The sequence below is a fragment of the Felis catus genome, chromosome C2, assembly GCF_018350175.1.
Source record: "Felis catus isolate Fca126 chromosome C2, F.catus_Fca126_mat1.0, whole genome shotgun sequence".
Lineage (NCBI taxonomy): Eukaryota > Metazoa > Chordata > Mammalia > Carnivora > Felidae > Felis > Felis catus.
The window spans coordinates 64903670-64926831 of record NC_058376.1 but is presented as its reverse complement, the minus strand read 5'-3'; the positions used below and the strand labels follow the sequence as shown (position 1 = coordinate 64926831).

Genomic DNA, 23162 nt, shown 5'->3' with positions numbered 1-23162 from the left:
AGCATGAGTCTCATCGATGATTTTCTACACGTAAATCCAGCTATTTAAATTTGATAACAAAGGAAACACTCTTGAAAATTGGAGGAGAACTTATAAAATGAGGAAAGATTACAGAGTTTTACCTAAAATCTTCTATTTCAAGAAAATAAAAGTTAGCAGCCTTGAATGTTGCATCATCTGTAACAGTATTTTTCTTGTATACTCAGGGCTTGTAGCCTGTATACTCTTGTAGCATTCTCAGGGCAGGTATACAAATCTTATGTTAAAAGAGTTGGCAGTTAATGAAGAGGCTCCAGACAACCTGAATTGTGCCTGAAATATGCCCCCATTGATAGTATATGGCTGTCATGGAGATGGAAAGTCCTAACTTCTATGGTAAAGTTAGGCATGGTAAAGCACCAGGCCTACCAGCTCTGTCAGAGCCTGTGAGAATCCTGACAGAACTATTCATGGACCTTCCTATCATCTTTTAACTTACCTAGCCAAAATCTATTAAGTAAAAAAACTTCTCAGTGACAGCACGTAATAACTTTTGGGTTACTCTGATAATGATTACTGCAATACCGTTGTTCCCTGCGGATTGCTGAATTGCTAAATGTTTCAGCCACACTGTGGGCTGAATAGCTTTTCTGGTGGACGAAAGTGTTAATCTCTCTATTTACATGTAAGAGACATGTTTAATCTAGCTCTTGTGTTGAAATCCTGAAAACCATATTTAAATTCCAGATTTCCTAGTAACTATTTCAGTGACAGTTTACCTCTCTGGGCTGGTGTTGCCTTTTTTTTTTTTTTTTTTTTTTTTTAATGGGGATTAAACAATGTCGTTTCCAAGATTCTTTGTATCAGCATGAGAGTTCTATGATTTATATTTAAAACATTTTGGTGAAATACTGGGTTGAGTTTGGAATTACAAATAAATGCTAAAAGTGGTTACTTGTATGTAAGTTGAGAAATACCTATAGAAAGAACCTTCCACACCTCTTTGTCTTTGAATAAGTGTGTATTAGTCAATTTTTTTGGTGTCTTCTGTGTAATTTAAATATTTTTTAGTACTATATGAAAGTGATCTTGAATGTTATTGATGAAAATGTTTATCTTTTGTAATCTAAACTCAGGATTCATTATCAGAATTAGTTTGAATAACCTCATTTATCACAATAATGCTCACTAAGTGAGTCACATTTTTTATTTAAATTTGCCTCTTGGGGGGCGCCTGGGTGGCTCAGTCGGTTGAGCATCTGACTTCGGCTCAGGTCATGATCTCACAGTCCATGAGTTCAAGCCCCGCGTCAGGCTCTGTGCTGACAGCTCAGAGCCTGGAGCCTGCTTCGGATTCTGTGCCTCCCTCTCTCTCTGCCCCAACCCACTTGCATTCTCTCTCTCTCTCAAAAATAAATAAACATTAAAAATTTTTTTTTAGATTTGCCTCTTGGTACTGATATTAATAAAATAGATCTCAAAATAGCATATAATCCCCAAATAACTTAGATTTTTTAAAGATACTTTTTACATTTATTTATTTTTGAGAGAGAGTATGAGCAGGGGAGGGGCAGAGAGAAAAGGAGACAGAGGATCCAAAGTGGGCTCTGCACTGACAGTCTGATGTGGGACTCGAACTCGTGAACTGTGAGATCGTGATCTGTGGTGAAGTTGGATGCTTAATCGACTGAGCTACCCAGCCACCAAATAACTTAGACTTTAAAAACACTTTATTAATATGTTTGCGGTTGCTTAATATAAACTCAAGATGTATTCTCTGTGAAAAGAATATTTGACACCAAGGGAGGGTACTCCAGAAGTCAGTTAGTGACAGGGTCATAATATTTGGGGATTAGAATTGTCCTTGTGTGTAGGGGCTAGTTTGAAGGAGCTCCTTCTGGTCACATCTTGGACAGTTTGAACATTAAAATAAATATATAACCTGTTGAATGAAACGAAATGTATTTAGGAAATATGAAGTACTTAGTTTGGTCTGTGCTTCTGAGGTCTGTACAAATGGCCCATGTTCCATTAAGTGTCTGGGTCTGGTCCCAGTTCACCAGCCCCTGCATTGGTGGTTCTCAACTGGGACATTTTCAGTTGACATTTTTTTGGTTGTCACAGCTGATAGGATGGTGCTACTGGCAGCTCATGGGTAGAGGCTAGGGATGCTGGTAAACATCCTATAATGCACAGGAATAGCCCCTGCAGTAAAGAACTATCTGGCCCCAAATGTCAGTGAGTCAGTTACATTAATATATTTCCTAATGTTAAATATCCTTGCATTTCTGGAATAAAGTCTATATGATTGTGATTTTTTTAAAAAAACTTTTTAACATTTATTTTTGAAAGAGAGAGACAGAGAGTGAGCAGGGGAGGGGGGTGGAGAGAGAGAGAGAGAGAGACAGACAGACAGACAGACAGACAGACACAGAATCTGAAACAGGCTCCAGGCTCTGAGTTGTCAGCACAGAGCCTGATGCATGATGTGGGGCTCAAACCTATGAATCATGAGATCATGACCTGAGCTGAAGTTGGATGCTTAACTGACTGAGCCACCCAGGCGCCCCTGATTGTGATTATTTTAAATAAATTGCTCCGTTTGGTATGCTAACATGTTAATAGAATTTTTGCATTTGTGATCATAAGTGAGAATTGTCTACGATTTTTTTTTTTCTGTTTTCCATTGCCCTCATTCAATTTTAGTATCAGATTATATAAGGGTCTCATAAAATGAGTTAGGCAGTTTTCCCTCTTTTTCAATTCTCTGAAATAGTATGAATAAATTGGAGATTATTTGATGGTTTTGTAGAATTTGCCTATAAAAGCTTTGCCCTGCTGTCTTGTTGGTAGATTTTTGACTCCTGATTCAGTTTTTCTAATGGTGTAAGTTTTAGATTTTCTGTATCTTCTCTATTTTTCTAGGAAACATCTTTTTTTTTTGTCTGAGATTATACATACTAAATTAGTCATAGTATCTCTATATGAAAATAGAATACAGGTTCTGGAGTCAGAGGATGTGGGTTGGAATCCTGGCTGCAGGGATGGCTGGTTATGTAACCTTGTGCCTTAGTTTTCTTACATGTAAAATGGGCAGAATAATAGTAATTGCCTCACAGGCGTGGAATAAAAATTAAATGAAAACATGTAAAACTTTTAGAACAGCATCTGGCATGAATATGCACTTAATAAATATAAATACTAGTGTTTATAATACCATTAGTTTTATTATTCTCTTGTGTATTTAAAAACTATTATATTCCCCCTGTCATTATTAATTGTTAATGCTTTTCATCTTTTATTTTTGGATCAATCTTGTTAAACCAAGCTTTTGGTTTTATCTGTTCTTCTGTATATCAATGATAATTTCTGTTCTTCATTTCTTCATTCAACAAATATATGTTGGGTACCTACTAGGTTCTAGACACTGTTCTAGGTGCTGGAGATAATAGCAGAGAACAGAACAGAAATGCTTCTTCCCTTGATAGAATTTACTTTCTAGTGGGTGGAGATTGAATATAACAAATCAGTAAATTGCAGTTTATTACCAGGTGATATCTTCCATGGGGAAAACATAAATGAGGGTAAAATGGATTTGTTGGGGCATAAGGAGCTGCAGTGTTGAATAAAGTGCTTAGCGTAAGCTCACTGAGAGGATGATACTCTAAGAATGTAAAAGTGATGAAGGAACGAGCTATGTGAATATGGGTGCTGGAGAGCATTCCAGGCAGAGGGAACAGCCATCTGAAGGCCCTGAGGCTGGGATGTGCCTGGTGTTTGGGATCAACAACAAAGAGGCCAGCATGTTTGGAGTAGAGCAAACAAGGCAGAGAATGGTTAAGAGCTATGGTGCCCAGTTACAGGTGCTGGGGTGGAGACACAGGCACACCTCACACATATTGTGGTTGTAGTTGCAGACCACCACAATAAAGTGATTAGCACAGTAAAGCAAGTCAAGTGAATTTTTTGGTTTCCTAGTGCATGTAAAATTTATGTTTACACTGCAGTCTGTCAAGTGTGCAATAGCATTATGTCTTAAAAAAACAAAGTTACGTGCCTTAATTTTCTTAAAAATTTTTTTCAGTGTTTATTTACTTTTGAGAGAGAGTGTGAATGGGGGAGAGGCAGAGAGAGGGAGACACAGAATCCGAAGCACAGGTCCAGGCTCTGAGCTGTCAACACAGAGCCCGACATGGGGCTCGAGCTCACGGACTGTGAGATCATGACCTGAGGTGAAGTCAGACGCTCAACCGACTGAGCCACCCAGGTGCCCCTTACATGCCTTAATTTAAAAGTACTTTATCTCCCGAAGCCAAGAGCACACTGTATCCACTGTGTGTTAGCTAATTTGAGAATAAATTATATTTTAAAAATAAATAAGATAAAAGTACGTTATTTCTAAAACAGGCTAACCATCATCTGAGCTCTCAGTGAGTTACAGTCTTTTTGCTGGTAGAAGATATTGGCTGCTGACTGATGAAGGTTTACCAAGGGCAGCAGTAGCCTTATGAAATGTATTTCTTAAATAATAAGACTTGAAAGTCAAAATGATTACTTGATCCATGGGCAGCAGAATGGGTATTGTGTTAGCAGACACGAAAACATTAACCATGTTGTTCAACAGAGCTCTTGGGTGACCAGGCACGTTGTCAGTGAGCAGTGATATCTTGAATCTTTTTTTCTGAGCAGTAGGTCTCAACAGTGGGCTTAAAATATTCAGTAAACTGTGTTGTAAACAGATGTGCTGTCATCCAGGTGTTGTTGTTTCATTTATAGAGCACGGGCAGGATAGATATAGCATAATTCCTAAGGGCCCTAGGATTCTCAGAATGGTAAATGAGCATCGGCTTCAGCTTAAAACCATCAGCCACTTTGCCCCTAATAAGAGGGTCAACCTGTTCTTTGAAGCTTTGAAGCCAGGCATTGAGTTCTCTCTAGTTACGAAAGTCTTAGATAGCATCTTCTTCCATTGGAAGGCCATTTTGACTACACTGAAAATCTGTTGTTTAGTATAGCCACATTTATTAATTATCTTAGCTCGATCTTCCGGATAACTTGCTGTAGCTTCTACATCAGCATTGCTGCGTCATCTTGCACTTTTATGTTATGGAGACGGCTTCTTTCCTTAAACCTTATGAGCCAACCTCTGCCAGCTTCCAACTTTTCTTCGGCGGCTTCCTCACTTCCTCAGCCTTCACAGAACTGAAGAGAGTTAGGGCCTTGCTCTGGATCAGGCTTTGCTTAAGGGAATGTTGTGGCTGGTTTGATCTTCTGTCCAGACCACTCAGACATTCTCTGTATCAGCAGTAACACTGTTTTGCTTCCTTATGATTCATGTGTTCACTGGAGTAGCACTTTTAACTTCCCTTAGGAGTTTTCCCTTTCACTCACAGCTTGCCTAACTGTTTGGTGCAAGAGGCCTAACTTTTGACCTGTCTAGGCTTTCAACATGCCTCCCTTACCTAACGTAATCATTTCTAGCTTTTGATTCAGGGAGAGACATGTGACTCTTCCTTTCACTTGAACACTTAGAGGCCAACACTTGAAGGGCTACTAGTTAACCTGATTTCAGTATTGTTGTGTCTCAGGGAATAGGGAGACCTGGGGTGAGGGAGTGAGAGGGGAGAATTGCCAGTCATTGGAGCAGTCGACACACACATACATTTATCCAGTAAGTTTGCTGTCTTATCTGGGTGCACTTCGTGACACCACTAAACAATTATAATAACATCAAAGGTAACCGTGACCAATGAAATAATAATGAAAAGGTTTGAAGTATCGTGAGAATTACCAAAATGTGACACAGAGACACAAAGTGAGCAGATGCTCTTGAAGAATGGTTCTGATAGGCTTGTTCAACCCAAGGTTTCCACAGACCACCAATTCATAAAGGCAGTATCTGTGAAATACAACAAAACAAGTTATGGCTGTATATATAATATGAAACTTGATTCAAATGTTATATATCTTTACCAACATCTTATCTGTTTCAGTTATTTTATGAGAGAGATGTGTTTAAAAATCAGAGTAGGGTTGTGGATTTCTCAATTTTTTCTTGCAATTATGCCAATTTTTTTTAACCTGTCCTCAGCCTGTATTAATTAGGTACTTACAGAGGGTTTTCTATCTCACTGAGTTTCTATTTATAATATGAATTTAATTTTTTTTAAGTTTATTTATTTATTTTGAGAGAGTGTGTGAGCAGAGAGAGAGGGAGAGAGAGAGAGAGAGAGTATGAAGCAGGCTCTGTAACATCAGCACAGAGCCCGATGCAGGGCTTGAATTTACAGACCGTGAGATCATGACCTGAGCTGAAATCAGGAGTCGGATGCTTAATTGACTGGGCCATCCAGGTGCCCCAATATGCATTTTTGCCTTACTTTGGTTATTATTGAAATCCCTACAGTAGCTTTCTTTGATTAATTCTTGCTGGTATGTTTCTATTTTATGGTTCGTTTACTTTCAGGTTTCCATGTTTTATGTTTTAGGTGTATTATTTGTAAGTAGCATATATCTAGATTTAATTCAGTTTTCAATCCGCAATCTGAGAGCTTTCTTCTTTGATTGATTGAATTCATTTACATTAATTGTGATAATGGATATGGTTAGAATAATTTCTAATATTTTATGATTTTTATTGACCAAGCTTTTTCCTATACCCTTTCTCCATAACTTCTACTGATTATTTCAGTGTTGTGAGTTTTTTTTCAGTTTTTTTTAATAAATCATGCATTTTTCCTTTATTGTTCCTAAGGAATCCTCTGTTGTCCTCATCCATTCATAATTTAATACAGTGAAAAGAGGTGATTAAGTCTTCTGTGTGCTGCTTGCTTGAGAACTCTGCAGAACTTAGTATGGAGGTCATAGATGGAGCAGGAGAGTGTCTTAAACATCACTGTAGTCCAACACTGTCATGTTACCAGGCACCCAGAGGATGCCAGGTTTGCCCAAAGTCCAAATAGAAAGCACTTTTGCCACGTTTGAAACCTCAGGAATCTTGATTCTCCTTGAATTGCCTCTGCCGATTTCCTTCCCAGTGAGTGTTTCCATAATTATTTCATGGGGAGTAGAAAAGTTTCTAACCACTTCAGTTGCTGAATAAATAGGTGCTTATTTCTTCTTTTTCATGCTGTTATTCTGACTTAAGGCAAAGCTTTCCTCTTTCTTTTTGCCCTCCGACATAAAGAAGCAAGTTCTGTGAAATGTTCAGTACATCCTCTTCTTTAAAAATTAAATACCAGCAATTGTCACAACTGTATTCATTTGTTTATACAGTTGTTCACCCGTTTTTAAAATATGTGTGTGTGTGTGTGTGTGTGTGCGCGCACACACACACACACTGTCACAACCCTTATTTGTGCAGCTACTTCAGGGGATACTTGGGAAAGTAGAGAAATAAAAACATAGAGATGTGTCTTTATTCTAGGGCTCACTGTCTAAGGGGAAGACAGATCTAGAGAGGTAATTGTAGTAGTGCATGTTGAATGCTATAAAAAAGTTTCCTGTTCACATTTATTCTCCCTGAAGAGTCTAGGAAGAACTTTATAGGGAAAGAGTTTTCCAAAAAGAAAAGGATCTTAAAGGTTCAGTAGAAGTTTTACCAGGTAAAAGGGGAAAATATTAATAGAGGGAGCCATGCATGTAAAATCTTGCAAGCGTAAAATTTTGATGCTCTTAAATGAGAAAAGCTGTGAAGCTGACTTAAAGATTCATGAGGGTTTGGTGAGAGAGGAGGTTGGAAAGTTCAGCTCCAGATTGTGCAGGGTATTGTATAACATTCAAGGAGTTTGGATGTTGTTTTTGAGACTGTGGGTACTCCCAGGCATTTATAAAGCAAGAGAGGATATCCAGATCTGCATTTTATTTTATTTTTTAAAATGTTTATTTTATTGGAGCACCTGGGTGGCTCAGTCAGTTAAGCCTCTGATTTCGGCTCAGGTCATGATCTCACAGTTTGTGGGTTCGAGACCCGCATCGGGCTCTGTGCTGAATGCTTGGTCAGAGCTTGGTGCCTGCTTCGGATTCTGTGTCTCCTCTCTCTGCCCCTCCTCCACTCATGCTCTGTCTCATTCTGTCTCTCAAAAATAAATAAATGTAAATTTAAAAAAATGTTGATTTTATTTAGAGAGAGAAGGGGTGCGCACACCCACAAGTGGGGGAAGGGCCGAGAGAGGGAGAGAGACAGAATCCCAAGCAGGTTCCATGCTCAGCACCAAACCTGATGCAATGTGTGCCAAAATCAAGAGTTGGATGCCCAACTGACTGAGCCACCCAGGCACCCACAACTAACACCCAGGCACCCCAGATCTGCATTTTAGAAACAACTTCAGCAGTCAGGGTGTGAATTTGATAGTCTAGTTGTAGGTGGGAGACTTTGAGAATAGCTCCATCAAGAAATGAAGAGGGCGTCTGGGTGATTCCAGTCAGTTAAGCATCCAACTCTTGATTTCATCTCAGGTCATGATCTCATGGTTCTTGGGATTGAGCCCCATATGGGGCTCCATGCTGATAGCACAGAGCCTGCTTGAGATTCTCTTTCTGCTACTCTCTCTGTCTCTCCCCCCATCATCCCCCATTAAAAAAATACAGAGAGGGCCAGAACTAAGACCCTCATGATGGGGATGGAGCAGGAATAGAGGGAGAGTGGGGTTCAAGAAAGAAGACAAAAATCAGTAAGGCATGGGACTCGGGAGAAGAGTCAGAGTTTACTTAGATTTATGTCTTAGGCCCATTGAATGAATAACAACTGTATTAACTCAGAGAAGGAATACTTAAGGAGATTTGTTTAAGGAAGGTGCTGAGTGAGTTAATAATCCTCTGAGACCTGGGACTGAAATAATGTTAACAGGTAACATTATCAGTACCATTCTCCTTTGAGAATTAAAGTTTAACAGTCAACCCAGAGACATTGGTTCAAAAGAATCCACTGATGTCCACTTAAAAACAAGAACACTCAGAGTCAACATTTCTGGGAACTTGGACAGAAGTGTGTAGGAGAGAAGCAGTCACGATCTAACTCATCTTGCTTGTAGCAGTTGCCACATTATAACTGTGTGTTCATGCCCCAGTCTGTTGCTAATGGTGAGTCATTCTTGCAAATAAATATTAGTAGGTTTATATACATAGTATATTTTATACAAATGCTGTGTGAGTGGTATTCTGGGAAACAACAAGTTATAAAAGCAAAAGAAATCCTTAGCTTGGTAATTTTGATGCGTGATTCTATGCAATGTTATAATACTGGGGGTTTCCAAATATTGCATTATTTGTATATTGCCCAGTAATAGTCATCATTGTTTTCCAGTGTTTGAATATTTTCTGTAAACTACAGTTCTTTGTAAATACTTCAATAATGGAAATGCAAAGAAAAGAACATAGAAATGTTGGTGTGGAAATACATGGACATGAAATCAGAAATGAATTTAAGATCTGAATTGGCAAAAGCAATTATCTGTTTCAATCACAAAGCCAAAGTAGAGCAGACACAAAATATTTTCATCGTTAAGTTAAAAAATGAGCTAATATGAAGCAGCATGTATCCTAATGTGTGCCTTGAAGGTACTTTGGATATTTTCTTATTTGGGACAGACTCTTTCTCTCTTCCTTTTCCATCTACACCTTAATTCAACCAACATCAACACAAAAATAAAATTTTCTATGTCTGGAAAATCTGACATGAAACAAAAATTGAGATTATCAGATAGGACACTTAAGGCTTCATAGTGTTTTATTTATTTATTTATTAAAAAAATTTTTTTAAACGTTTATTATTGAGAGACAGAGAGAGACGGAGCATGAGCATGGGGGAGGGGGCGGGCAAAGAGAGAGGGAGACATAGAATCAGAAGCAGGCTCCAGGCTCTGAGCTGTCAGCACAGAGCCCGACGGGGGGCTCGAACTCACAAACCGCGAGATCATGACCTGAGCCGAAGTTGGATGCCTAACCAACCGATCCACCCAGGCACCCCTTCATAGTGTTTTAAAATGACAGTTTAAATATGAAGTATATGTGATATTATCTTTGAATTTGTAAGTAGATTTCAATTTTTCATTTATTTTGTGATATTTCTCCCCTTTTTACTATTTTTTGTTATCAGATGTATCAGATTGAGATAATTTTTACATATTATTGAGATATATAATTTTGTCATAATAGTTGGTTCAAATAAGACGAAATCATGCATTTATTATTATTTTTTTATGGGATACTTCTGAAATGTTTATGAGAAATGATTGTTATTATGGTCACTCATTATTGTTCCAAAGTACATACATCATATAAAAATATAGACTAATTCATGATTAGGAATCTCTGTCTCTCAACCTCAAATCCTGAGTATTTAACATCTGTTGGGAATTTGGAGACATCTGACATTTTCCCAATTTCTTGACCGATTTTTCTTATGATTCAGAAAAATATGTATTTCCCACGCAGTGCCAGGACAGAATTCCCCCCATGGAAGCATTACCAGGCACTATACTATGCCTGTTGCATGCATGACCTCATTTCGTCCTCACAGTAACCCCTGGGATGGAGGTGTGTTAGTAGCTCCATGTCACACGTGATGAAATTAGTAGGTGGTAGGGCAGATCCCAGCCCAGGCTGTCTAAGCTTAGAACACATGCACTTAGCCAATGCATCATCTCCCGGGCAGTAACAGAAATGGTTCTGAGCCTAAGGAGAAAGGATGGACGTGGAGACAGACACATGTCTATTGGGCACCCTAGTCCAGCTGCGTAATTTGTGTGGGATCTGGTGTGGGCTGCGAACTGACAGTGGGCTGGGATGTCATGTGTGCTTTCCAAACTGTGGTTCCGCACAGTTGAACTTTACCTATTTGTGAAAGAAAGATCATAAGAACATTTGTTTCCTAACTTCAGTTCTACAAATTACTTCTGAACCAGAGCAGGCCAAGCGAAGTGACAGGTTGAATTGGGGAATTAGTCCTTTTCACTTGAGAAAGAGCCCTGTGCTCGAGGCTGGAAGTAGCCTGATGCTTGCCGAGGAGGGGCTCCTGTCTCCTCTTTGCCTTGACTGCGCAAACAGCCCTGTCTTACTTCTGGCTAATCCCCTCTTATCAATGTGCCTCCTTCCCTGATTACATCCTGAGTTAGCTCTAGCATGGCACGTCAGCCTCAGTTAGGAATGCTTTCTTCTATCAGTCTGCTTTTGGTGTCTGTGTTTATAGAGATAAAAGGAAGAACAGTGACTTCACCTCTTAAAAATAACCTTGTAAAGCAAGAATCTTTAAAGTTTACCTCTTTCTACATGCCAGAATGCTGCTTAGAGCAGCTGTGAAAAGTTTCCCAAATTATCTCTATGAAAATGTCAACAAAATTAGTGGTTTTGTGTGAACTGATCAAATTCCTAGAATTTTAGGGCTTACGAAAACAGCACCACAGTGTGTGGAATTGTGGGACTAGTTGTCCAGAGATTATGGTTTTCTTGCATGGTGACATCTGGTAATGTATTGAAGGTGGAGTTAGGCAGATGGCTTAGTTTAATACTAGCAGCAATGGAACATTGCGTTGTCAGGAAATATCTTATAGCTGCACCCCATAGTGGTTTAAAATGTCTTACTAGAAAACCAAGTATATGTATGGTGCCTGTGTGCTTTGGGCATGGGTAGATCTGATTTTATAGATTGCTGCTACTTCTGTACTGTGTAATCTTGGGCACATTGCATAGCTTCTCTGAGCTTTTTGTCTTTGAAAAGTAGGGAATATAAAACCTAGGATTTTTTTTTTTTTAGTTTTTTATTTGATTTCCAGTATAGTTAACATACAGTTTTATATATTAGTTTCAGGTGTTCAATATGGTGATTCAACAATTTCATACATTACTCAGTGCTCTCAACATGATAAGTGTATTCTTACCCCCCTTCACCTATTTCACTCATCCCCCCACCCATCTCCCCTCAGGTAACCATCATTTTGTTCTTTGTATAAAATCTAGGATTTAGACAATTCAGTAATACATATGTAAAACTCTTAGTACCCCGCATATGGTACACAGTGGACACTGAAGAGAAGGTAGCTCCTTTATTTACTGAACACCTTCTTGCATGCTGGGTAATTTCTAAGGATGATGATGCAATTATGAACAAGACAAACCCAGCCCCTTCTTTTAATGAGACAAATAGGCTCCAGGGCACCTGGCTGGCTCTGTCGGTTGAGCTTCTGACTTCATCTCAGGTCATGATCTCACTGTTGGTGGGTTCGAGCCCTGCGTCGGGCTCTGCTCTCACAGCTCAGAGCCTGGAGCCTACTTTGGATTCTGTGTCTCCCTCTCTCTGTGCACCTCCCCCCTCTCACTGTCTCTCTCTGTCTCTTGAAAATAAATAAATGTTAAAAAAATTTTGTTTTTAAATTAAAAAAAAAGAGACAAATAGGCAAGACGTGACAACAAATGAGGTTAAGCGCCAGCACTAGAGAACACACGGTGCTGAAGAGCACATGTGAGGGGGGCATTTAATGAAGGCTTGGGAAATCAAGTAGAAAACACAGGAGGAGAAAGCAGTTTCCTCCCTGACTGGCCCAAGTATTGAGTGAATTCACTGACGGGCTCTTACACATTGGTAGCCCTCAGAGTCGTTTGTTTATTTGTTTTAAAGAAAAGGAAATAATACACAAGTGCAAACCAGGTAACCACCAAATATATTGACTTGGTGTGTGTAATACAATTCAAATGTCCAGATTCTTCATAAGTAAGGTATCTGTATAATGTGGATTTGACTCTTTAAAAGTTCCCATTAAAAAGCAAAAACAAAACCCTAAAAAGAGTCCTTTCCTTTGCTTATTTTTTAAAGTTAATTCCAGAAAGGCACTTAGTAAATATTTTTCTTAAATGATTTAACCAATAAATGCATGTGTGCTGTGGTTAGGTCTGCTTTTGCTGATCCCTCTTCTCTGCTTCTGCCTTTGATCTAGATAGAAGTGAGGATTGCCAGCAGAAACAAGAGAATGTTGAGTTTCATGTAAAAATAGCCCAGGGTAGAGGTAGCTCCAAGTGCTGCCCTAGGAATATACGGACTTTGTGCCAGAAATGTGCCATTGGGATGCTTTCTACTTATTCCTAAATTTGCAGCTATTTTGAGGGGTTGAGATTACTGGATGTGTTAGGTTCTGCTTAAAGGAGGCAGTGAAGCGTAGAGCTTAGATGTAAGACAGCCTCCCATCTAATTCGAATTCTGTGTGACTAGCTGAGTAATCTTATTACTCACTTAAAGCCTCAGTCTCCTTACCTGTTCAATGGGATTAATAATAATACCTCATAGGGTCCTTGTGAAGATTAAGGTAGTACATATGAAAGTTTAACAAATGGTTGGCACATAGTAATAACAACTATTAATTATAGTTTTTATTATTACTGTAAGTAATTTACATTTTATTTACAAGGAATACATAATCTATGCTAATGTTGATGAATTACTAAAATGTGGACTACTGAAAACTTTCTTGGTGATATCAGTGTGATGGTCTTGAAAATGCACTGCTTATCTCCTGCTGTGGGGACACAATTGACTTAACAGCTCCAAGCACTTCCTCCAAAACCCACCAGCTTTGCACTCAGACCACGTTTTGCCCGGGCTGCTCCCAGGCAGTAACTGGACACAGTGGGCCTGCTAATGCAGGGCTCTTCCTGCAAGGTGTGGGACTCCTTTAACAGTTACTTTAGCCCAGGGCCTCCCCGTCAGCCTGATCGAAACTTGCGAAACACTGTGCTGCGATCTGAGATGCCCCTCACTTGGACCTCCATTCTGTCTCCTCTTCACAGAGGCCAGACCTGCATTGCAGTGTGAGGCTCTCCCACCTTCTCCAGCTGCCTCTCCATTTCCTTTACCAGAATTTCTTCCACTAAACCTTTGGCTTGTCTCTGTGTGTCTGCTTTGTGGAGGAGCTGGACTTACACACTTATAATAGTTGTTAGAAGTCACAGTCTACACCCGTGAGCACAGAGTGCATATTTTCTCCATCACGTATAAAGTGAACATTAATGCAATGAGTTTAACTCCTTCTTTATGTTATTGCATTTCCTCAGAATTAAAATTTGGTGTTACTGACCAGAAGTTCTTTAGGATGGCATTAGCTACTGTTTCCTCAGGGAAGACTGCTCACATTTAGGACCTCATACCAATCTACACATTAAGTTGTAAGATTGCCCTTATTTAGGACAGTCCTCCATATCTCCGGTCTTTTTTTTTTTTTTTTTTTTTAATTTTTTTTTTTCAACGTTTATTTATTTTTGGGACAGAGAGAGAGAGAGAGAGCATGAACGGGGGAGGGGCAGAGAGAGAGAGGGAGACACAGAATCGGAAACAGGCTCCAGGCTCTGAGCCATCAGCCCAGAGCCTGACGCGGGGCTCGAACTCACGGATTGCGAGATCGTGACCTGGCTGAAGTCGGACGCTTAACCGACTGCGCCACCCAGGCGCCCCTTTTGCAGTATTTTTTTTTAAATTTTTTTTTCAACGTTTATTTATTTTTGGGACAGAGAGAGAGAGAGCATGAACGGGGGAGGGGCAGAGAGAGAGGGAGACACAGAATCGGAAACAGGCTCCAGGCTCTGAGCCATCAGCCCAGAGCCTGACGTATATCTCCGGTCTTTAACGTGATATGATTTTAGTATTTTCATGAACGAAAAAAAAAATCTCTTCAGAAAAGGCTATGATAGCTCTTCAGTGTTTATTTTTATAGTCTTCTGCTGATTTCTTTGGTTTTCTTATTTTTTTTTTCCCTAACTGCTCACTTGATTATGATATTTGTGACAGACCAGGTCCAGGGGACAGTCACCATCCGGAATATCAGTGCTCTGTCTTCAGGCTTGTACCAGTGCGTGGCTTCTAATGCCATTGGAACCAGCACCTGCCTTTTGGATCTCCAGGTTATTTCACGTAAGTACATAAAATTCTGATGTCTCCTCTCTATCTGGAACACCAAGATCTTTGTTAAACCAGAAATGAAGAGTTTCTCTTAATTGTTTTTAGGTGGTTTGAAGATTAAATATAAATTCTTCTGGTTTTATTATTAAAGTAGTTTATAAATGTATTAGTATACTTTTCTGCCTCAGCAAGGTGACATCTTTACAACAGAATGCCTTTCTCCTCCGGGTCGTGAGAATCAAGTCAGTCACTTGTCTTCAAGTGATTGCATAGTGCTGTAGACATTATGAAAACTTAACAGTGATCTTATGGCCATGACAAGACCTTTTTGTATTTTCTCCTAATCCCTTTACATCTTCTTAACTGCTAGGTGGCCAGGTCACAAATAAGTGGTGTAGAAATGTTGTCTTTAGATGAGAATTCTGGGTTATTTGAATTCCAGTTACAAAATGTAGTGATAGGGTTGGGCTGGGGTGACAGTGAGCCTGCTGACTGCCAGGGTTCCTTTGGGCAGATCAGGCAGGTGAACATCGGTTGCCTGTTCTGCTCTAGGAGTTTCTAGGAGTTGCTCTGCCGAAGTGGTGAGTCCTGTGATGTTCGTTTATTCAGAAAGTGTTTGTGAGCTGACCATGTGTCAGTTAGTTCTAGCCACCCAGGACACAGAAAGTTAACTGAGGTTTATACGGATGTAATACTTTAGGTAGTTTTGTTCATTTTAAGAAGGTTCTGTAGTAAACTTTTATGTTTATAAAGTTGCATGCGTATATGCTATTTCTCTCTCTCTCTCTCTCTTTTTTTTTGTTCTTTAAATCTGCCTTAAATATATTTTGCAGCCCAGCCCAGGAGCATTGGACTAATAGCTGGAGCCATTGGCACTGGTGCAGTTATTATCATTTTTTGCATTGCACTAATTTTAGGGGCATTCTTTTACTGGAGAAGCAAAAACAAAGAGGAGGAGGAAGAAGAAATTCCTAATGAAATAAGGTTTGTTTGTCAGATAATTTGTCCTTCATGGCCAGTGTCTGTAATGTGTATCAATTTTTGGCAGCTAAGATTTCTTTGCTAATCCAATGACCGTGATGGCCAAGACAGTTAACATGGCCAAGTAATATTTTTTCCTTGTATGTTACATCAGTTTTCCTCATGATGCTATTCAGAGTTTCTTACTGCATCTTGAGAGAGGAAGAGGGTCTAACATGTGCCCAACCAGGAGGGCACATGTTAGACCTCCCTCACCTCCTGTATCTCCAAGATAGGAAGGGGTAGGTGGCTGTGACAGTAGAAAAGTTACTTTAGAAAATGTGTTTAAGGGGCACCTGGGTGGCTCAGTCCAGATTCTTGATTTCAGCTCAGGTCATGATCTCATGGTTCATGAGACTGAGCCCCATGTCAGGCTCTAAGCTGAAAGTGCAGAGCCTGCTTGGGACTCTGTTTCTCCCTCTCTCCCTGCCCCTCCCCTGCTTGTGCACTCTCTCTCACTCTCTCTCTCTCTCTCTCTCTGCCTCTCAAAATAGATAAATAAACATGAAAAAAAATGTGTTTGACATTGGCATTTATAATAGAAGCTAGAAGGAACACCACAAGACTATACCTGTCCGTGTGTACACAGCGAGGCCAAAGCAATATGGCTTGGTGTGAGGAGACAGTTCAGTCAAGGATATGAATAACTTCAGAAAACAATGTGAAAATCATCTTTAAAGAAAAGTGACTCTTGGCTCTTGGGATGTGGGAGTACAAACTCGGTCTCACATTGCATCACATCATATCCTAGTTGAGAATGCTTTAATGACTAGCCTACTTAGTGTGACTAGTAAGCTAATGACTAGCTTTAACACTAGCCTACTTAGTGTGACACACACAGCCCTTCAGGACCTGACCATCCCCTGCTTCCCTGGTCCTCTCTCACCACTTCTGTGATCCTTGGTGTTCCAGTCTGTTCTGTATTCTCTCATGCCTCAGCGTCATTGCTCAAGCCTCCACCCTCTTCCTGGACCATACTCCTTTCCTTTTCATCCATCTCTCTGGTAAATTCTTTGATCTGATTCAAGATTAGTCAAGGCATCACCTCCTCACAGATGTTTACTTTAGTCCCTTGTCCAGTGTTTCAGACTTGAAGGTGTTCTTGCATTGATTGTCATTCCCATTTTGTCATAGGCTTCTGGGGTATAGAGCTGTGTATTTTTTTTTCTTTACATGAAACATCTAGTAGAATGCCTGGTATTCAATAAATGTTAAATGAATTAGTTAACATCTTAAGTTAAATTAGTAACTTCTCTTAGCCTCTTACAATTCTTACAGGTTTAGATTGTATGCAAGGATAGATTTCATCCCAGCATAAGATCACTGAGGAAAATCACTTATCAGCATACTACAGTGATTTCTCAAACTCCAAAGTGCAATAAAATCAGGCCAACTCTAACCATTTTTTGAAACTCCACACACCCATAGCTTGGTTTGCTAACATTTTACAGCAACAAGCTCAGTGGATTTCTTCACGGACTATTTTCCCATTTAGAGCAAAAAAAAAAAATTATACATTCGCAGATGTGCGCCCGCACACACATACACATACACACACACTTTTTTCAGTTATATTGGAAAATACAGTCTTTGAGATATTTGACATTACCTTTCTACCCTTGGAGATTGAGAAACCTCAAATTTTTCTTGAGGATTGTTTCAAAGGGAATGAATGCCAAAGCTGAGGCCACCAGGACTAATGTGTTTGCTTTCATGATAGTATGGTTTGTCCTGAGAATTTGTACTTCACAGACATACTGGTCTTACCATAAGAAGAAAGAGTCCTGGCAGGAGGGTAGGGTAAAACTCAAGTAAATCCTAATGACAACTTTATTTTTGTTCTTTTCCAGAGAGGATGATCTTCCACCTAAATGTTCTTCTTCTGCCAAAGCATTTCACACCGAGATATCCTCCTCGGAGAACAACACATTGACCTCTTCGAATACGTACAACAGTCGATACTGGAGCAACAATCCAAAAGTTCACAGAAACACCGAGTCACTCAACCACTTCAGTGACTTGCTCCACTCAGGCAATGCCAATATACCGTCCATCTATGCTAATGGGAACCACCTGGTCCCAGCTCCACATAAGACTCTCGTAGTGACAGCCAACAGAGGGTCATCCCCACAGGTTGTGTCCAGGAGCAACGGCTCAGTCAGCAGGAAACCTCGGCCTCAACACACACACTCGTACACCGTCAGCCAAGCAACACTGGAGCGAATTGGTGCTGTCCCTGTCATGGTGCCAGCCCAGAGTCGGGCCGGGTCCCTGGTATAGGACCTGAGTGGATAAAGTATTCAGAAAAGAATCAGTGGAATGCCCCAAGCAGGGGGAGGGTGGGGTGAGCAAGTTCTGGGAAAGAAACACTTTTCCTTGTAAGGATACTAGTAAAAAGCACAAAGGAAAAGGCAATGCCGTTACCTGGCCAGTGAGTTTTGTGGAATGAACTGGGATTCTCCATCTTGAAGACTTGTTTCCCCACCACAGATGTCCTAGGATTCTGTCCAAAAAACTGGATCTCAAAGATGTGCCAAGCCAAGGAAAAAGTTATAAGAGCAGAATAGCCCTTAAAATCCAAACTGTAGTCCAGATGGGCTTGTCCTTTAATTCATGCCTAACTTAATAATTTTTCAAGAGACTAAAGTGCCAGCGGAAGTTTAAATGATGAAATTATTTAAAAATATAGTTGTCTTTAGAAAAAATAATGAGCAACCCTGATATCATTACCATTCCCTCTTTATCTAGAGGGCTTAATGGCACAAATAGTTAATACTGGTCCCAACAGGGCTGGCTCTTGTATCATAGAATAAAAGCTTTTGACACAAAATTCAGTAAGAAAAGGGGGAAAACAAAAGCAACTTCTCTGAGAAGCCCCTTCATATTTATTTATTTATCCCTTCCTGAACCATGAATTTCATATTTGGAATATTACTGTATTGACAGATTGTTGCCTGTCTGTTTTTCTAGGGTCTGTTCCAGGTCCATGACAATTACTGTTCATTATTTCCTGGAAGAATATTTTTTTAAAAGAAAACTATTTTTTTTAAGAGACATGAGAGGCATAGGGCTAGGAAAGAAAAGACTACTGTTTATAGCACATTCAGTGATTAGGTTTGTTGAGAGTTTCGGGAGGCCCCTCACAAGGGAGAGCGAGCTGGGCTGTGTCCGAGGGACTTGCGCATCCCTGGCAGGCTCAGAGCAGGGCTGTCCAGGGTTCCCTGCTTTCACACTAGGTTACTCTTAATGAGGGCAGCACCTGATGCCTTTTGCATCGAGGTAGATAATGTTCTCCTTGTTTGACAAGTCGAGGTTAGTAGGTTTGTACAGGGAGGTCAGGAGTTGTTCTGTTGTTGTTGTTTTCAAAATAATTATTTTTGAAAAAGAGATAAGATTGAGACAAAAGGGATGCCTTCAGGTATGCTCCTGGGAGGGTCTGCCCTATATTTGTCACAGCTCAGGGTTGTAGTTTTGCCCAAATGCGTTTTATACCACTGTAAAGAGACTCCTTCTGTGATTAATTACCTGGCTTGGCTGGCCTTGGAGTTCACCAGATAATTTACAGACTCCCCACTGTTTTTCGCTGTGTGGATCTGGGTATACTTGTATCGGGGACTATCTTGCCTTAATCACACTTTAAGCAACACAGAAATGATTTGTTCGAGAATCGTTCTCTGAATTATTTATGAGGCCGACCTCGTGGTTCCATAAGAGCATCATTTCTTTCTCAATGTTGTCTCGCACTCCCTCTTTGCACTATGCCTTTTGCCCTCTTTTCCTGCAGCATAGTCGTCACAGGGAGTGGCTTCCTGATTTTCAGACCTACTTGGAGAAATGGAAGCCAGCCACTGCTGCACACACTGTTTTCTGGGAGGGCTACACTCAGAACCTAACCATTGTAGCCATTTCAATATTGATGAAATGCTGAATTTACATTAGCATTACTTATTTTCGCCATGTGATGGTTCTTGACTTTGTAAAAAATTAAATAAATGAATGTCTATACTTTTTCTAAAGAAGAGTGAAAATACCATGACAGAAAAGGTACTATCAGATGTTGTTTAGAAAGCATTTATCTTGCATTTCTTTATTCTTTCTAATGATCTAAAATTCAATAAAAGTTTATTCATATAAAAACAAGTTGTCATTAATTATCACACATTAATGAATATATGATCTTATATGTAGTGTTCTTTACAAGAATTTTCTATTCTGTTCAGTAGTGTTCATAATAATTTTAATGAGCATACAGTACTCTAGAAATTACTTTACCTTACCTATTAGAGATTTGAGTCCAGTTCTCCCGTGTATGACTGAAAATGCAATGCCCCTTTCATACGTTGCACTATTTTTCTATTTCCCAGTCTGAAGTTCATGAAGACAAGGTCCATGACTGCTTTTTTCACTCGAAATCTCTGTCACCTAGCACAGTGCCTAATAATAGGTATTGTGTAGATAAATGACTGATGGCTTGTAAACTGAAGTTGTCAAGTTTCAGTTCAGAAAGTTATGATCTCCATGTATACTGGATCATTCCTTTGTTGTAACTTTTTATTTTGAGATCATTTATATATTTACATGCTGTTACAAGAATAATAGAGACTCCTAATATACCCTTCATCTAATTTTTCCAAATGGTGACATCTTGCATAACTGTTATACAGTATCACAAATTGACATGGATACAGTCAATCAACCTTTTTCATATTTCAACAGTTGTACATGCACTCATGTATGTGTGGCGCATGCGTTTAGTTACCTGCAGTTTTATCACTTGTGTAGATTTATGTGACCGCCACCACAATCAAGATAGAGGATCCCTTGTGTTACCCTTTTATAGTCTTGGCCACCTCCCTCCTCCCCAAGTCCCTAATCTCTGATTTGTTACCCATGTCTATAGTTTTCTTCAAGAATGATATATAAATGGAATAATGTAGTATGTAACATTTGAGAATTAGCTTTTTATTGCTCAGCATAACTCTTGAGATCCATCCAAGCTGTTGCATGTATCAATGGTTCATTCCTTTTTATTGCTGAGTAGTATTCCATGGTACAGATAATATCAGTATGTTAAATTATTTACCTATTGAAGGGTATGAAGGATATTTGAGTTGTTTCCATTTTTGGCTATTACAAATAAAACTGCTGTGAGCATTTTTGCAAGCTTTTATGTGAACATAAGTTTTTATTTCTCTGAGATAAATGCCTGAGAGTTCAGTTGCTCCATCACCCTTTGTTGAAAAGGCTGTCCTTCCTCCAGTGAGTTGTTTTTGCATCTTTGAAAAAATCATTTAGTCAAATTTGTGTGGGTCTCCTGAGTTCCTTAGCTGTTCCACTGATCTTTGTGTCTGTTCTTCCACCAATGCAATGGTGACCACTAGCTATTTAATAAGCTTTAACATCTTTTAGAGTGGTTTCTCCCACTTTACATTCTTTTTTTGAAATTGTTTTAACTATTGCAGTCCCAGTGCCTTTTGATACAAATTTTAGAATAAGGTGGTTTATTTCTATGAAACTCTTGGCTGTTGTAATTGGAATTACATTAAACCTATGACCAATTTGGGAAGGCCTGGCACCTTTACTATTTGTGTCTTCCAAACTATGGATATGGAATGTTTCTCCATTTATTTAGGCCTTCTTTATTTTATCAGCAATTTTTAATTCTCAGGATACAGATCCTGTACATGTTTTGTTGGATTTGTCCCTAAGTATTTAATTATCTCTGAAGCGATTATAAATGTTACTGTGTTTTAAATTTTGGTTTCTGTGTGTTTGTTCTTCTTAAATAGAAATGTAATCGAGTTTTTTTTTTTTTTTTTTTTTTTTTTTTTTTTTTTTTTTTGTCTTGATTTTGTATTCTGTAACTTTGCTGAAACTCACTTCTTCAGGATCTGGTTATTTGTTTTGTGTTTTGTTTTCTCATAGATTCCTTGGGATTTTCTATATACATAATCACGTCATCTGCAAATAGGGACAGTTTTATTTCTTTCTCTTCAATATGTGTACCTTTTCTTTTTCATAGCATTATGTTAAATAAAAGTGGTTAGTGTGATATGCTTTCCTTATTCCCATTGTAGGGGGAAAGATTTCATTATTTTAACCATTTAGTATGATGTTAGCTATAAGTTTTTGTCAGTGCCTTTATCAGATAAGGAAATTTTACTCTGAGTTTGCTGAGAATATCTGTCGTCTATGGGTGTTGGATTTTGTCAAATGATGTCTTCTGCATCAATTGGTACAATCATACTTTTTTGTTCTGTTTTGTTTTTTGCTTTAGTCTATTGATTATGCTGGATTACTGACTGATTTTCAAATGCTGAATCAATCTTGCATACCTGGAATAAACTGCATTTGGTCATGGTGTATAATTTTTTAAAACACTGCTTGATTTTATTTGCTAATATTTTGATGAGGATTTTTTTGTGTGTATAAACGTGCATAGAATTTTCGAGTAAAATCATCTGTGGCTGGAGACTTCCTTTTCAGCTTTTAAATTACCAATTCAATTTATTTAATTGGATTATGGTTATAGGATTATTCAGGTTTTCTATTTCATCTTGATTTTCAGTAGTTCCTGAGTTTAAGATCCATCTCTTCTAGCTTGTCAGCTTTACGGATGTAAAGTTCTTTATATTTTCTCCTTATTATCTTTCTGACAGAAGCTGGAATCTGTATTGATGTCTTATTCCTGACATTGCTGATCATTGTCTTCTATCTTATTTATTTTTATCAATCTTGCCTGAAGTTTGTCAATTTTATTGATTTTTAAAAAAAGAAACAGCTTTTGTTTGTTTTTGTTTTTTTTTTTTTTCTGTTTTTCTCTTTTCAGTTCTATTAATTACATCCCTTCAGCTTGCTATGGGTTTTTTTCTCTCATTGTTCTAGTTTTCTTTCTTTTTACTTAATTAATTAAATTCATTAGTTAATGGCAATACTAGTTTCAGGAGTAGAATTCAGTGATTCATCACTTACATACAACACCCAGTGCTCATCACAAGTGGCCTCCTTAGTACCCATCACCTATCTAGCCCATCTCCTACCCACCCCCTTCCCTCAACCCTGTTTGTTCTCTATCATTAAGAATCTTGTAGTTTGTTTCCCTCTCTTTTCTCCCCCTTCCCTTGCCTACATGTTCATCTGTTTTGTTTCTTAAATTCCACATGAGTGAAATCATATGGTATTTGTCTTTCTCTGATTGACTTATTTAGCTTAGCATAATACGCTCTCTCGCTCCATTCATGTCATTGCCAATGTCAAGATTTCATTCTTTTTGATGGTTTAG

General features: G+C 38.9%; 1 protein-coding gene across 6 annotated transcripts in view; it reads left to right on the top strand.

Annotated features, from left to right (window-relative positions):
* IGSF11 (immunoglobulin superfamily member 11) overlaps nucleotides 1-21045 on the top strand; it is a 200230-nt gene extending 179185 nt beyond the window's left edge. For 4 of the 6 annotated variants that reach the window (XM_045036980.1, XM_023260193.2, XM_045036979.1 and 1 more), the window contains 3 exons: nucleotides 14750-14872; nucleotides 15694-15844; nucleotides 17731-21045. In XM_045036980.1, coding sequence (XP_044892915.1) covers nucleotides 14750-14872; nucleotides 15694-15844; nucleotides 17731-18160 — 704 coding nt within the window. In that variant the 3' untranslated portion in view covers nucleotides 18161-21045. The remainder of the gene's footprint in view (nucleotides 1-14749; nucleotides 14873-15693; nucleotides 15845-17730) is intronic. The other 2 variants (XM_045036981.1, XM_023260192.2) reach the window with 1 other exon arrangement.
* The last annotated feature ends 2117 nt before the right edge of the window (nucleotides 21046-23162 follow it).